Below are 17306 nucleotides of genomic sequence, written 5' to 3'. Positions count from 1 at the left end.
GAAAGGAAAGGAAAGGAAAGGAAAGGAAAGGAAAGGAAAGGAAAGGAAAGGAAAGGAAAGGAAAGGAAAGGAAAGGAAAGGAAAGGAAAGGAAAGGAAAGGAAGGAAGAAACAAAGAAAGCAAACAGGCCAAGGAACTAGGGAAATGTAGATGTGAAGAGAGATAACCACCTGACAACCTTAAAGTGCTTAAAGACAACTATCATCATATTACATTATTGAATGAGTACATCCACTCATGTTTAATTAATGATGTGACTTCAATTAAAGTTAGTAGAAAATTTGTTCTGGTGTCCAGACAGCCCCGGAGACAATGTATCAGCACATCTGGTTAAATTTGGACTAAGTTATAAAAGAGGAATGTACTTAGTTTAGAATCCCTTTATTATTCAGATAAGAGCAGGCATTCTTGTATAAAACAAATTTAATTCTGTATTTGTCACAAGGAAGGACTAACTAAGGCTGAGAAATCTGGGAAGGGAATATCCCCCAACTAGACAATCTTTGGATACTAATCATTCTTCCTTCCCTGGAGAAGCTTGTTGTTGTTGTTTAGTTGTTGACTGTAACACAAAGGAATCATTTGGAGAAGATACAATTATGGAAGCCAGTATTTCTTTTTCTTTTTCTCACTCTCCATATTTTTTAGTTCAGCATTCCCAAGAAGTCCTCTGACTGAAGTCAATGAAATCACACCTTATAGTAATGTTCATCTAAAATCTCTTCCTCTTTGAGGAACAGTTTGTTTTCTGTGTGCTTAATTAATTAATTAATTTATTTATTTATTTTGCTTTTAGGTTGACTTTGGCTTTGCGAAAAAAATAGGATTTGGAAAGAAAACATGGACATTTTGTGGGACCCCAGAATATGTAGCCCCCGAGATCATCCTGAACAAAGGTCATGACATTTCAGCAGACTACTGGTCGCTGGGAATCCTAATGTATGAACTCCTGACGGGCAGGTAGGAGCCTTGAAAGAAGTGTGGGTAGAAATGGGCCAGCCAGACATGAGATGGTTCTGCCCTTGTCCCTTGGACGAGGGCACTTCCAGAGGGGCACATTCCCATAGAATCACAGAATTTTTGAGTTGAGTGGTACCTACGCCATCTCATACAACTCACACAGGAAAGAATCCCCACTATGACCGTACCCCAATCCTCCGTTGACAAATCTCTAAGGAGGAGGAACTCGCCCCCTCCCAAGGCAGCCCATTCCACTCTGGGACAACTCTAATAATTAGGAAAATGTTTGTAATCTCCAACCTATAGTTTGCCCCTTTCTAACTCTGACCCAGTGCTCTGTTAGAGCAAGTCTATCTCTTGTCCCAGTAATAGCTCACATACTTGAATCTGACTATCATTTACCCCCCAGTCTCATCTTCTCCAGGTCAAACCTCCCTAGGTCCTTCCACTGACCCCAAATACCATGAACTCTAGGCTCTTCCACTGACCCCGAATGCCTTTTTCCCCTCCTCTGTGCACTCTCCATCTTCCCAAAGGATCACATTTTGATGCAGTAGTGCATAGCCAGGGGCCCAAAGGGCATTTGGCAGGGCACATCTTGCCTCCACTTGACTTCTTAAAATATCCAAAACTTTCAATCCAGAAAACTTCCTCCGTAAAGTCTGCTCCCAGAATCCGACTTCCCTGGCGTCTATTTTCCGTGTATTTTCCCTGGTTAGACAAGATTGCCCCCAAGGTCCCTTCCAACTCTGATATTCTTTGATTCTGTGATTCTTTAACACTTTCTTGAGAATTCTGTCCTGGTGGAGATGTTTCATTATGAAAAGAAATCATACTGGGAGCAGGCAGGTGATTCAGTGAATAGAGGAGTCAGACGTCAGGATAGGAGGTCTCAGGCTCAAATCTGGCCTCAGATGCTTCTAAGCTATGTGACCCTGGGCAAGTCCATTTATTCTCAATACCTATTCCTTACCACTCTGCTGCCTTAAAACCAATATTGGTTCTAAGACAGAAGGTAAGGGTTTAAAAAAAAAGAAAAAAGAAAAAAAAATCATGCTGGGACTGAAATTAAAATCCTTAGCCTCAGTTGCAGGGTACCTCTTGGTTTGTCCTTGCATCTACTTCATCTCTTAGCCCTCAGCCTTTTGGCCTCTTCCCAGATTTTCTGCAATAGCAGTCTTTGAATTGCTCTCCTTGACTCTAGTCTCTCATATTGACAATCCATCATCTACACAGCAGTCAAACTGATATGCCCGAGACACAGATCTAACCATCACCATCTGCTCTGGGGCAAAATATAAATATTTTTCAGCATTTAAAGTCCTTCACAACCTGACTTCAGGCTACCTTGTCAAACTGATCACACTTTGCTCTGCATTACACCCTCTCTGGTTCAGCCATAGCAGCCTTTGCTGACCTGACCCTTCCACCCCAAAGAACATTCCATCTCCTATCTCCACCCCTTTGCACAGGCTGTGCTCCACACCTGGAGTGCACTCCCTCCTCACCTCCACCTTTCAGAAGCTGGAGCTTCTCTCTAATCAAGGGTCTCCTCTATGAGGCTTGTCCTTGTTCCTTCAAGGGTTAGATCCTGCCTCCTTTCCCCTGGTAGTACTAGGTTTGAACACGTTTCCCACAGAAAGCAGAGACCTGGGCTGTTTCATTTGTTTTTGCTCAAACCATGATCTCACTGTTATGGGGCTCCCCCAGGAAGGAAACACTGTCACCCAAGGCAGATCAGCAAGGTCTCTGCAATTTAGAGTCTTAAAGGGTTTCCTGGGCCTCCAAGATTAAACTACCCAGAGTCACCCAGTCAGGACAAAGCTGGAAGGCCTATGCCAAGGCCAACTTTCTCTCCCTATCACATAGAATGATGTATTGAAACCAACCTTTGAGGGGCCAGAAAAAAAGGCAGAGAAAGGGGGGATGCAGAGGAAGGATTCCCTCCCTGAGGCCAGAATTCTGATACTCTGTATTCCTTTCACTCCAACAAACACACATACACACATGAGACACCTGATATTTATCCAAGTCCTCCAGATAGACAAAACTGAAAATAATTCCTGCCATCAAGGACTATCCATTCTACATGAAAGAAAAGATCCTCGACACAGAAAAGTAAATCCCAAGTACAGAATTCTATTCCATCCCATTGATTTCTTCGTAAGAGCACTTCAACTATCAATAATTTATCTGAATAAAGTGAGCATTTACTGAGCCCCTACCACGTGCCAAGAATGGCACAAGTCTTGAGGAATTTTTTTTTCCTTAGATGGCTTTTAGAACATGGTTAGAAATGAATGAATACTTTAGAGAATAAAAAGCTAAGAAAATGTCGTATTATTTTTTTTTCTTTCAAGTCCCCCTTTCTCAGGCCCGGATCCTATGAAGACCTATAATATCATATTGAGAGGAATTGACATGATAGAATTTCCAAAGAAGATTGCCAAAAATGCTGCTAATTTAATTAAAAAACTATGCAGGTGAGCAGTTCAACTTTCCTGTCCTTTTGGTCCCGTGTACTCCAATCCTTCCCCCAAGAGAATGTGTCTTTCTTCACAGAAAGCCACTTATAGTCCTCCTGTCTGCCAAATGTTTTGATTCTATGTAACTTTTGAGCTACTTTCCTAGAACTAGAATCCTAAATAACTTTCTCCTTATTTCAGATGCTGGGGGCTAGGTGCCTTCTTTGTAAGAAAATATTTTATTACATGTTTCCTTTTTTACATGAAATCTTTTAGATAACTGGATTTCCCTTTATTTAAAAAAGCATCCAATAATGTTAAAAATCAATCGTTTTGGAGGAATGTGCTTTGTAAGAAGAAGGGGGGGTGGCAGAGTGAGTGGGATCTGGGAGCTTTTTGTTGGATACAAACAAAAAGCATCCAGAATTTACTTGAAATTAATAAAGTGAATTCTTTCTCTTGTTCTCCTTATAGGGACAATCCATCAGAACGATTAGGAAATCTGAAAAATGGAGTCAAAGACATTCAGAAGCACAAGTAAGTTCCCTTTCCAGGGCCTGGTGGCCTTGATGCATGTTCTCCCTGGTCAGGTCGGAGTAGCTCTTTATGCAGATGGGGCTCCTGGACCAGGACCTAATGATATGTGGCCGGGCAATTCTGTGCAAAGTGATTCAAGATAATCAGCGAGAAAAAGCCTCCCTCTTCTCCCCTTTTCCTCCCCATCAGCCCCTGGGCCGCCCTGTGGGGCAGAAGGAGAAAGAGCCTCCTCTTCTCTGAAAATAACGACTAGACACATGCAGTTACGAGCTTGTTAAATTGTGTACCTGTATGTGTATATACATATATTTCCTTTTAAAAATATACACATCTCCTTCTGTATGTTTTCATACATGCATGTTTATGTGTGTGCACGTATGTATTCATACATAATTCCTTTTAAAAAACAATAAACATCCTTTTCTAACGAAGCCTCCCCTGGGTGAATTGTTAGTCACTGTTTCCTTAAAATAATATCCTAATTTCGTTTTTAAAACCTGTATTTCTGAAATAATTTGGGGAAAAAAAAACATTTTCTTACAAAGAAATACCTCTCAGTAATTCAATTCCATTTTTAAGAACGTGTTCAGTATTTGCTGAGTGAAATCAGAGGCGTCTCGGAGGCCTGCCTTTCCTCTGTTAAACTCTCCCGGCGGGAGCGCCACCTTAGACTTAGACTGCAGCCAGGTTGCCAGTCTTTCTCAGAGGAGGGCCTTCCCATACCAGAACGTTCCCTTCCCAGTGAAAAGCCCAACACCCCACCCTCCAGAGGGGAAGAAGGTGTAGTACACACTGTGCAGTCCATTGCTCTGGGTGCTAGGGAGCCAAAGCAGAAAGAACGAAATGGGAAGAAGTTCCTGCCCTCGGCAAGTCTCGAGGCTCTCCATGGCACTCCCGCCCAGTCCCATCTGGGCTGAGCCTCCCAGCTTTCCGTCCACGCTCCCACGTGACGGAAGCTCCCACGTGACGGAAGCGCTAGCGGGGAGACGCAGCGTCCTGAACTGTCCGTTCTGTCTCCCTGCAGATGGTTCGAAGGCTTTAACTGGGAAGGCTTAAGAAAAGGAACTTTGACACCGCCTATAATACCAAGCGTGAGTAGCCTCGTTTGCCTCTTCGGTCTGCGCTGCCTCTGGCTGGGTATTGGGGGAGGAACTTCAAAGGAGGACTCACGGAGCTCCTCCCGCTGGGCTTGGAAGCGCGACGCCAGGGGGAGCAACCCAGAAAGAACTTGGCCCACCGAGGCAGGGGCAGAAGGGGGTGTCTGTCGAAAAGGGAGCCCCTACCTTGCCCTGAAGAGGGCGTGTTTACACAGGTAAAGTGGGGACAGAGCCTGGGCTCGGAGAGATCTAGTCATTCATCCAGACGGCTTCCCCCTCCCTTCAAGTGGCCACAGCTGAGGCCCACATTAAAAACAAACAAAAACCTTATATAGCAAAAGCCAAGCTTTAAAAAAGCGGGGGAAGCTGGCTGGCGGGCCCAGTGGATCGAGAGCCAGGCCTAGAGACCGGAGGTCCAGAGTTCAAATGTGGCCTCACATACTTCCTAGCTGTGTGACCCTGGGCAAGTCACTAAACCTCCTTTAGCCAGCCCTTACAGCTCTTCTGCTTTGGAACCAATACACAATATTGATTCTAAGACGCAGAAGGTAACCATTTAAAAAAAAAAAACCGTAAAAGTAGGAAGAGATTACCAAATGTTCATTTTTTAAAATGATAAAAGTGACTCCAAAAATTACTCCATGAAGCCTTTCCTTAGAGCTGATTAACTACTTAAGGCCAAAATCAGAGGTAAATAATGATTTTAGGCAGAAATAAATAAATGAATAAATTTTGAAAAAAATAAGTGATTACTCTGCCCCAGCTTTATACTCTGGGAATAGAAATGCAGAAAGACAGTCCCTGTCCTAAAAGAACTTCTCTTTTAATAGATGAAGGCAACACGTATGAGAAATAATGATTGAAGAAGAGAGTTTTGGTCAAGGAAGTGGCAGGGAGGTTGGAAGACATTTTAAATAGGAAAAAAGTAAATATGTTTGTCATTATTAATCATCACTTACCTAGGACACTGCCTATATGACCCTAAGCAAATCACTCTGTGCCTCACAAAGCTCTTTAGGATTTTCCTACCAAGCCATAGACCCATTGTGAGCGGCCTTGGTGGAGGGAATTCTCCTTCTGGGTGTTCCCTATGATGAAAAGTGCCTCTCCTTTGGGTATTTCTATAATATTCTTACACTCATTGACAGCTAATCTGTTTCAGTATAAATCAGAAAAATAAATAAATGTCAATTTAATGAAATAAACTATTTTGGTTACTTTTATTAATTTAGTAATAGACCTGTATTATTAAGCAGTCATCTACTCCATTAAATAAACCCTATCAATCAGCTTTGCTAATGTTTAGGCTTAAGGGAAACCTAGTTTCCTTAAGGAAATCATGATGAATATAGATATCAATTTCACACATAAAGATCTTAGATAAAGGGCAGCAAGGTGACTCCATGGATAGAGAGCCAGGTCTGAAGACAGAAAGTCTTGGGTTCGAATTTGACCTCAGATACTTCCTAGCTGTGTGACCCTGGGCAAGTCACTTAATAACCCCCATTGCTTAGCCCTTATTGATTCTAAGACCGAAGGTAGGGGTTTAAAAAAAAAAAAATCCTTGATGAGAACCACGTCAGCAGCTTCCTGACTCCATACCAGGAAATGGCCATCTTATCCTCACCTGAAGTTTTATTTATTTCACTCCATCAATACTGTAATTAGTTATGACAGGAGAAAAAACGGTGGGAGCAAAGAATGTTCTAACTAATGGAAATATCTTCTGAGAACAAATTCACCGGGAATAGGAATACATCAGTAAGAATTTTGGTCCTGGGTTCAGATCCCACCCGTGATACCTAGTATCCAGGAGATCTTAGGGAAGTCACCAACGTTCTGAGCCTCCGTTTTTTTCACCTGTAAAAGGGCACCGTTGGGCTAGATCGTCTCTAGGGTCTCTTTAAGCTCAACGTCATCTTTGCCTTCGTATGTTCTCGAAACCTGCTGTGCTTCTCCCCCTCGTGCAGGTCGCATCCCCCACAGATACGAGCAACTTTGACAGCTTCCCTGAGGACAACGATGAGCCACCACCAGATGACAACTCGGGATGGGACATAGACTTTTAATGCATTTTTCTTACCTGCTTCTGCCTTGCTGAAGACAGCTTTTCTGAGACACGGCTGCCAGCAAACCTGAAGGAATGGGAGAAGATCCGTGCTCGGGGTCACCATGATGCCTTGATCGATGATGCTGCTACGGCACTCCAGTGGCATTAGGACTTATCGCTTAGATGACAATATGCTCTCTCTACATGTTTTATGTTTGAACCGAAACTTGCAGTTGCCATGGTGGTCCTGAAGCAAAGCCTTTTCACCAGTAAAGAAACAATGTCTGCCCCATCCACGATCTCATTTTGCTCTAGTTCTAATCCAAAAGAAAAAAACAGTATCAGAAACCCTTCAACCCAGCTTAGATCTGAACCTTGCAGCTAGGAGTCTCAGTAGGATCAGATTGTCCTTTTTTGGGTCCTGCAGTCCTCTAGGGTATGGGTGGCCAGGATGTCACACTCTTACACAGAAGGACACAGGGGTCTTTTGTGTAGGTGAGTGTCTATCAGGGGGGAAAGGACCACAAATTGATTAGTCAACTCTTTTTTCTTTCATTTCCTCCCAAGCAGTAATCATGTCAAGCCTGAATATTCCCTTCTTTTTTGCTTCTTTTTCTTTTTTTTTTTCTTTACCATCTATTTTAAATGGGAAGGGGGGGGTGGAGGGAACAAAAATTTATTAAGCGCCTACCATGTGCTGAGTGCTTTACAAATATCTCATTTAATAGTTAAGAAAAAATAATAGTGATAAAAGCACAATTCTGCGAATGGTTTCCAAGAACCATCCCAGCAGATGTGGACACGTTCTTATACACAAGTGACAATGAAGTGCATGATGTTTCTGCTATTTCTTTGTTATTCTTTTTGTTTTTTTTTTTCCTTTTGGTCCACAGGCTTGGTTGGATTTAAAAAAAAAAAAAAGAAATTCACAAAACCATTTCACATTTTAGCAGAACGGTCCTGGAGCTAGAAGGGCGGCAGCTGATTGGTTTTCTTCATTCTTTAATAGGCCCTCAGACTGAGGTTTCAAAATATTCTGATTTTTTTTTTTAAAGATTCCCCCTTGTCCTTGAGGGGAAAAAAATAAGACTCATCAAAACACCCCCTGAAAACCACTCTAGAGGTGCTATGTATATCTTTCATCTGTAAATGTCAATGCGTAAACCAGCCAACACCCATCTCAACCATTTCACCTTCATTTCACAGGTAGCCAGATTCATCCATTTCTACTGAGGGGATTGAACCAAACTCTTGGTAGAGTTCACTTTCCCATCCCCTTCACTCCTGATTATGGAAAGGGGGAGAGGGTAGGCGGGAATCAAATCAAATTCTTGTGTTCCTCTATGATACTAAGACGGGAGCCAACACTGGCTGGAGGAATAAAAGAATAAAATTGAGTGAATTCAGGGAGGAAGACAAGAATCTGACCTGCTCGATGTTTTCTTTGTTTTTTATTTTTTTTTTCCAAAAGTACTATCCGTAATGACATCAGTCCATTAGCATTGGGATGAAAAGAAAGAAGAAATCATAGGGCAGAGATGAAATAAATTCTAACTTTTTTAACCAAATGGCAAAAAGTGATAACACTTCAGATTTAGCTCAGAAAGACTGAGTCAAAAAAAAAAAATTGGGAATACACACACACACACATATACACTATAACCTAATATAATTGAATTTGCTTTTGCATGCCTAGTGGTATCTCGAAGGTCCCTGGTCAAAAAGACCTGCTAAGGTCTAATCCCCAAGTTTACCCAGTCCATTTGACCATGAGCCTTTGAAATATTTTGGCATGAAGGGCAATCACTCCACAGAGGGTTCTACATATTCAATCAATCAATATTTACTGAGTTATATGGATTTGAAATAGTGTGAAGGAATATTGATGGGAGTTATCACTGTGGTGGCAGTGTTAAATGAATGAGGTGAAATGAAATGTGATGATTTCTGTAAATTTCTCCACTTTAGATTTTCATGTCAGAGCAGAGAAGCCAAATGATTCTAACTTACAGTAGATGGCACATTGCATTTAAATTTCTTATGCTGAAGACATCTTCAGAAATGCAATGAGTTTTATTTTTATTTGTGTATGAGCTCAGATATACACCAACTGAAATATAGTAGCAGTAGAGGCAAATTCAACTATCATTGTGTCTCCACATAGATATTGAACCAAAAATTTTGTTATTTCTTTTTTTAATATGGAGTCTGTTCAAATGTGCTATTTCCTTCCAAATTTACAAATGAGAATGATGTTCTGAAGGACATTAGCTGCATGGGTTGGGGAAGGGTAGGAGGGAGGTAGGGAGGAACTAGGATTCTTTTTCAAGTTTGTTAATTTTTTTTTAAGGATTGTTAAAAACAAATAAACAACGAATCATTTTTAAGGGACATCAGCATTGCCAGATAGCTCTAAGCTCCCAATTTAACAAAATCATTTCTAAAGGAGAACCAGTTTGTTCCTACTGATTCAGAGGTCTAGATTAAACAAATCAGCCTGGGTGCCTATCCTTTCTAGCCTGGTCTGAAACTTCTCCATTCCTATCATTCCTTCTGATTTGGCTTAGATTTTTTTAACTGACCCTTTTACATTGAATTATTATAGTAAACAGAAACAATAATTGCTAGATAAAATAAAATGGGAGTATTAATGATTTTTCAAAAACAGTTTAATCTGCCTAAGATTTAATAGCACACTAAAGTTGTCTAAGAGGACAAAAAAAATACCCCCAAACAACAACAAAATTCATCTGACATTTCAGCAGCACAGAGAAACAATTACTAGAGAAAATAAAATGGGAGCATTTATGATTTTTCAAAAAAAGTTTAATCTGCCTAAGATTTAATAGCACACTAAAGTTGTCTAAAAGAGAAAAAAGCCTCAAATAACAACAAAAATTCACCTGACATTTCAACAGCGTAGTGATGCTTACTAACCTGTCATGAGTCTCTGCAATGATTGTTCACTTGGCCAATTATTGATTTTCAAAGTTATAAAATAGCGCTGTGCACCATAAAACTGATTACACAGATTCTTCCTGATCCTTGTATCTTTCACGTGTAGCATGGCTTAGCACTATTTGAAACAATCCCTGAAAAAAGATTTGAGGGTACTTACAAGCAAAAAACAAAATCCAAATATCTATTCAATATAAATAACTTTCACCACTAAATGAAGGATTCAGGTACTGTCTGTAGACCCTAAGATTTGAAGGCTAAAATCATGATTTTCACAAAATACTTTCCACCCAATTTCTCAACTCTTCCTTTCTCTTTTCTACCTAATATTTAGTAGTAGTGGTTGTGGTATCTAGAAGAAATGTCCTTGTTTCCTTTGCTCAATTTCTTGTGAATATATCAAAAGTTTGGGGAGAAAGGGCTTTCTATGGGAGTTTATTGATAGTGATACTGATGAACAGCCAAGGAAATGGATGTCATTTTGGGGGGTGAATGGAATACATAAAAGAACATTTTCCTGGGGAAAAGTCTAAGAATGACCTTGAAGTCTTGATGTCCCCTTTGTCCTTGGACTCTAGGACATAACATCTGACCTATGTAGCTTCTAATACCAATCTGTTGGGATCCTTTATTGCCAGTGCAAATATATTTCCAAGTGTTATTCTCTCCTTACAAATGATGGAGGAAAGCATATGATTTGCACATGCACAAATGGAACAATCTCTCTTAAGTTGAACATTCATTTCCCTCCCCCTCCAATTTGAGACTCACTTCCAAGTGAGCAAACCAACACCCCACTAAAAAATTCCAAGTCAGCTACCATATTGAAAACCAGGATGTTAGGACTGAATTCCCAAGGTAGAGGTGATCTGTGGCTTATTTCAATACTGCATTCTTCATAACCAATTTTTCTTTCACGATAGGACCACAAAGAAATATTTATGTAAATAGATATTTTCGTGCTGATATTTTGTGGTACATATATAACTTTCTTTTTGCCCGTGTTCCATGGCATTCTCCTTTGGTTTCCAACTTCTTTGTAACGTGTAACGATTTTAGGTCTGAGTAGACTCGAATGGTCATAATTGTCAGTATTCTTGAAAACTTCTGTCCATCATCCTGTTACTCATCCGTCCCATAGTTTAGAACATGACCTGGCTATTTGGTATTGTTGCAAGTGCCTTAAATTCATGGCATCCTATTAAATAAACAAAAAACAAAACAAAAAAAAAAAAACAAAGTTGGTGTTATGCTGCATGACAAAACAAATACACCTCAAAATGTTGTCCTTTCTTAGCTTGCTGCGTTTTACAGTTCTTTCTGCTAACGATTTCTAAGCCTTTATTATATAATATTGAACTACAGAAATGATGAAGTGGTTCTCTTATTTCTGTTAAATGTACCAGAGCTGTGTATCTGTTCATGAGATACAGCGTCATTTCTGTGAAATGTCTAAATGTACGTGCAGGTCAAATTAATCTATGACATACTCTCAGTCTGTATACAGGTATTCCTGTTTTGCTCAGCTGTGCAGATTCAATGAAAACAAAACAAAACATTAGTGCAGTAAAAGTTCCAACATATCATTTTTTCTAGACTCCATTCCCAATGGTCCTCGGCCCCCTCCCCGATGAAAACATTGTTCACCGTCTGAGATTCACGGCAAACTCAGTCACCTCCCAAGACAAAATTCACGTGAACCAGAGTCCCCAGGTACATCCCAGTCACCAAAACAGGATTGTTGCTTTTTCTGAGTTCTTGTATATGAAAATCGTCTCTGAGACAAGCTCCCCAACACACCTAGAAAGCTGGTCAGAGGCGTCGAAAGTGTGTTCTTAGTCCTCTTCTCTAACTGTCCCCTGCATAAACCAACATAGCTCTGAGACTTTGATAATAATAATAATAATAATGTCTCCAATATTTTAGGCTTTTTGAGTCAAGGGAACTTTATTTAAGCATTGCCTCAGACTTATCCCAGTTTATGCTGTTTTTACACTGGTCAGTTCTTTTGTATTCTTCCAGCGATGATTCTTTGATTGTCCTCTTCTCGATCTGTTCTACATGAAAGAGGCTTTTTTTGTCCGTCCAAATGTGACACCCATCATCAGAATGGTCGCTGACCATTTGCACTCTTTCGATGTAGATGGACAACTTTTTTTCCTCCAGTTACCCGCTTTTGATTTGCTCTGTATTTTCCCTGCAGCTGTAATTGCCGAGTGCCTGTTGTATACTTTATAGAGTTGAAATAAAAAAAAACCAATTACTTTTGAATGGAGTTGGCATCTTCTTCTAAGTAAGATTCCCTGCTTTAGAGAACTGGTCCCTGAAATGAGGACACTGAATAGGGAAACTTCCAAATTACAGAGCCCAGCGGCCCTCCGATCCAGCCTACGCCTCCCAAATTCAACTCAGTAGGGCATTAGTAAGGATCGTGTTCCTGGCCCCGGACTGCAAGCCCTGATGATAAGCAGATGAAGCACAACCAAGGTGAGTAGGGGTATGGCAAGGAGATGATGAGAGAGTTTGGGTCTTGCTTGGGAGAGCCACAAGGCCGGTAAGCTGATAGGCAGCATCTCTTGGTGACGTGTCCTTGCAGAAGCCATGGCAGAGTTCTGTCAGATGCTCGAAGGGTATCCATCTTGACAGTCTCCAGTGAAGGAGAGCCATCATTGATCAAGGTAGACCGTTCCATTTTAGGGCAGGTCTAATTGTCAGGAAGTTCTAGTGACATCAAACAAACTGACCAGTAGGCAGTTTCTACCACAGCTCTCAGTTAAGCCCTCTGGGAAAAGTTAAAAGGTCCAATCTTGCTAGCTGTATGGCCCCGGGGCAAGGGACTTCACTATTCCCAGGTTCAATTTCCACATCTGTAAAACGGGGATAATATTACCACTTCAATTGAAATTTTAATTTAAATAATAATGTTAGCAAAATTGTAGGATACAAAATAAATCCACACAAATTGTTAACATTCCTGAATATCACTGACAAAACACAGTAGGGAGAACCTGAAAATAAAACTCCATCCAGAATAACTACAGAAGTTACAAGATGGTTCAGATTATATCTAATAAGATATAACCAAGAAGTAAATGAATCCAACTATAAAAAAATAACTCTTTGCCAAAATAAACACTTAAATAATTGAAGAAAAACTCGTTCATGGGTAGGTCAAGCCAATATAATAAAAACCACAAGGATACCTAAATTAATTTTCTTATTTAATCCTTTACAGGTCAAATCCAAAGGAATATTTTTAGAACTAATAACAATAATAATAATAATAAATAATAATAATATTCATACAGAAGAACAAAAAGGTCAAGAATATCAAGGGTAATAATGGAGGGAAGAAGAGGCTCTATCAGTACCATATATCAAACTGTACTACAAATCAATACTCATTAATAGTATTTGGTATAGGTTAAAAAAAAGAAAAAAGCTCAATCAGTAGAAGAACAGACAATATACATAACATTCAGAACATATATGAATAATGTTAAGAAGAATTAATAAGAGTTGATTTCCATTGCGATGGCAAATGAAGCAAAGAAGTAAATTGTTCAGCTGAGAAAATCAAATGTGATAATTTCTTACCACTGGAAGTGGTAATATTATCCCCATTTTACAGATGTGGAAATTGAGCCTGAGAACAATGAAGTCACTTGTTTGAATTTAAATGTCTTGTTTAAATTTAAATTGTTTAAATTTAAATCTTCAAAGCTTCAAGTCAGATTCAGAGAAGCCAGATGATTTTAAGTAATAGAAAATGATATATTGTATTGAATTCCATTGTGCTGAATTATGAGTTATATTCATAATTGCAATGACGTTTTTTATTGATCTCTAAATGCAAAGATACAACGAATTTCAGAAATATAACAGGGAGGCTTAAGGAGGGGGCTGGGCAAAGCTGAGGCTTTTCCTCACCACACAGTTCCTCTTTAGTAAGTTCACTGGAAAAACCAGACTTCCTCCAACCTCTGGAATGACTTTGTGGAATGCCTTGATTTCAGCTAATTCTTTGCTTTAATACAAAGCTTAGAGGACCCCACTAAAATTTCTCAGCTAATTGGAATAGACTTTGCTCCTGCATTCGGAAACTTAAAAAAAACTTTTCCTGTTTTCTCTAAGGTCTATGACTTCATTGAATGGTCAAAGGGAAACAGGTAACTCATTAGATGAGTGAATTTTAGCAAGTTTCTCTGATAAATGTCTCCTATTCCATGTATTTAGGGTACTGATTCACATTTGTGAAAATAAGAGTCATTCTGCAATAAATAATTGGTCAAAAACATCCAGCACTTATTAGTTATGTGATTCCAGGTAAGTCACTTAATATTTCTTCCTCACTTTCCTCATCTATAAAAGTAGAATCACAAAAGCGTCTATACTCCAAGATATCAGAGTCAAATGAAATAATATATGTAAAATGATTTGTATATTTTAAAGCACTGAAGAGTTGCTATAATTTCTCAAAGGAAGAAACCCAAACTATCAAGAAGCAAATGAAAAAGGGCTCCCAATGACCAACAATTTGAGATTCATATTAAAACAAGCCCAAGATTTCACCTCAGACTCGACAGATTGGCAAAGTTCACAAAAAGGAAAAGTGACAAATGTTGGCAGGGCTGTAGGAAAGCAGGCACATTGCTGCATTGTTGGTAGAGCTGAGGTTTGGCAAAACCATTATGGAAAATCCTTTATTGTGATACCCTTAATCATTAAACTACTACAAGGTCTATAAAATGGCATTTAGAGCAGAGGTCAGCAAATGATGACCCAAGAGCTAAATAAGCTAAATGTGGAAAAAGAAAAAAAAAAAGTCCTTAGCTGTGGGGTCAACCAAACAGTCTATGGCCTGAACTTGGTCCTTGCCCTTTGATCAAGGAAATTAACATTTAAAAAATGTTTAATTAAAAAAATTAACATTTATAAAAATATATGATATGTTTATATTATATATGAATATAATAGATACTGTTGTTCTATGGAAAATAATAAAAGATGATATCAGAAAATGCTGGGAAGAATGAGTTGATACAAAGTGAAAGGAATATAAACAGTAAAACAATGGATATAATAACAACATTGGAAAAGAAATCTCTGAAAGCCTTCCAAACTCTGAGCAATGCAATGCCTTGTCTCTGATAGGGAACCTTTAATTAAATGAAGCATGTTATTCAACACTTGACAGAGAGGCGGTGGAAAGAGATATACATTTCTTGGATTTGGCCACTGTGTGGATTTTTAGATAATTATTTGGTCATTGCTTGACTCTGATTATTGGTTCCATACACACATACACACACACACACACACACACACACACACACACACCCCACCCCTGCCCCCAGCCCCATCATCTTTATCAGGTGGGGTTAGTTGCCAGATTAAGGGTTAGCGATAATCATCCCCACCACCACACACAGGGCCATTGGAAATTTTTTACTGAAGACAAGAGAATAGAAGAAAATTCAGAAGGAAACAGACAAGGATAATTCTGAAAGCAACATGTGGAAATTATTATTAATTTTTAAAAAAGGCAAGCAATGGTTTCATATGCGCTCCTCTTTTTATGTTCTGTTGGGTACTTGAGAATATTCTTTTTTGGTGGGTTTAAAACACTAAAAATGCATAAAAGGCATCTGGGTGGTCAATTTCATTCACATTCCTTAAAAGGACAAATTTGCATTTAGTTGAAATATACTTTATATGTATTGACCTGTGCGCATGCTGCTCTTTCCCCAGTAGAATGAAAGCTCCATGAGAGTGAGACTGTTTCATTCTTGTCTAGGTACCCCAATGCTACGTGCACAGTGCCTGGGACATAATAGTTGCTTCATAAATACTTGTTGATTAACTGAGAAGAAATGAACAGACTGAGGAGAATTCAATGGTGACCAAAAAGCATTTGGTTAGGTTTCCTTAACTTTGTCAAACTTTCAAAATGTTCATTGTCAAAAACACCACCAAAAAATGGTGAGTACTATTGCTCGTGTCATTTTCCTTTTCGGGTACCATGGAGACCATCCACAAGAAGAAAAATGAACTATATTGCCCCAGTTTAAAAATTACTTTCAAATCCCCCCAGGGAACTCAATCTATGAAAACCTCTGTTTCAGCATCATGATGCTTGTGGCTATGACCTAGATTTCACTTAGACAACAACCAGATAACTGTCTAAAAACACTGGAAACTGTCAAATGAAAGGCAAGGAACATTTTTTAAACTTCAGGCCATTTGCTAGTGATTCTTATGACCCAAGAGGTTTATGACATCCTCAGTACTAGAAGCTCAGCAAAAGTCAAGTTGGGATATAATAAGAGTCACTCTTCAATAGATAAGCCATCAAATTAAATCTATAGTTTTCAAAAGACAAAATGAAAATAAGCAACCCCATGGGAAAAATGCTCTGAATCACTACTAAAAAAGGCAATGAAACCTATTTTGAAGCTTCATTGCACACCATGCATATTGGAAAACCATCCCCTGAAAAAATCATTTGACCTCTTTCAGCCAAACTCCTGGAAAATGATTTTGACACTCATTGAATACACCCTCCTCTCATTCACTTCTCAGTCCTCTGCTTCCCACCTCATTACTCACCTGATATTGCACTTTCCAAAGCCCCCACTGATCACCTCATGCCACATTTACCAACTCTGCTCCAAGGCACACAATTTGTATTCTGGAAGCATCTCGAACTCTACATGTCCAAATTAGAACTTGTCTTTCCCCTTAAATCCTTCCCCCTCTAAACTCCCTACCACTGTCAAGAGCACCATCCTCATCAGGGGTTGGCAATGTATGGCTCTCCAGCCATATCTGGCTTTTTTGAGGGCCAGATCTGGCTCTTTCTGCAGGAGCCATAAAGTCCATTTTTTTTTCAGGCGCTGTGACAGGAGCGGCACTGTGAGCACTGGACGGCTCTCAGGGAATTACATTTTTAAAAATGTGGCGTTTATGGCTCTCACGGCCAAAAAGGTTGCCGACCCCTGATCCTCATCCAAGTCATTCAGGCTCACCACCTGGCATCATTCTCTACTCCTCAGTCTTGCTCACCCAACATCTCTCTCTCTCTCTCCCTTTTGGTCCTTAGCCAGCACCTGCCAGTTGCCCCTAGCAACAGCTTAGCAAACCTAAACCCTCTTACTTTAGTTTTCCTTTTCCAGTTCAAATAAATCCCTTAGCCTTAATCTATGGGTTCCTGTGATTATTCTAACACCTTCAAGGCTA

General features: G+C 39.6%; 1 protein-coding gene across 1 annotated transcript in view; it reads left to right on the top strand.

Annotated features, from left to right (window-relative positions):
• Nucleotides 1–7687, top strand: part of PRKG1 (protein kinase cGMP-dependent 1) — a 1248761-nt gene extending 1241074 nt beyond the window's left edge. Inside the window, exons 23-27 of the mRNA XM_044660333.1 lie at nt 797–960; nt 3321–3443; nt 3900–3962; nt 4987–5053; nt 7030–7687. Coding sequence (XP_044516268.1) covers nt 797–960; nt 3321–3443; nt 3900–3962; nt 4987–5053; nt 7030–7128 — 516 coding nt within the window. The 3' untranslated portion in view covers nt 7129–7687. The remainder of the gene's footprint in view (nt 1–796; nt 961–3320; nt 3444–3899; nt 3963–4986; nt 5054–7029) is intronic.
• Nucleotides 7688–17306: the final 9619 nt, after the last annotated feature.

Source organism: Gracilinanus agilis, chromosome 2 (genome assembly GCF_016433145.1).
Source record: "Gracilinanus agilis isolate LMUSP501 chromosome 2, AgileGrace, whole genome shotgun sequence".
Lineage (NCBI taxonomy): Eukaryota > Metazoa > Chordata > Mammalia > Didelphimorphia > Didelphidae > Gracilinanus > Gracilinanus agilis.
This window is presented reverse-complemented; position numbering and strand designations above follow the sequence as displayed.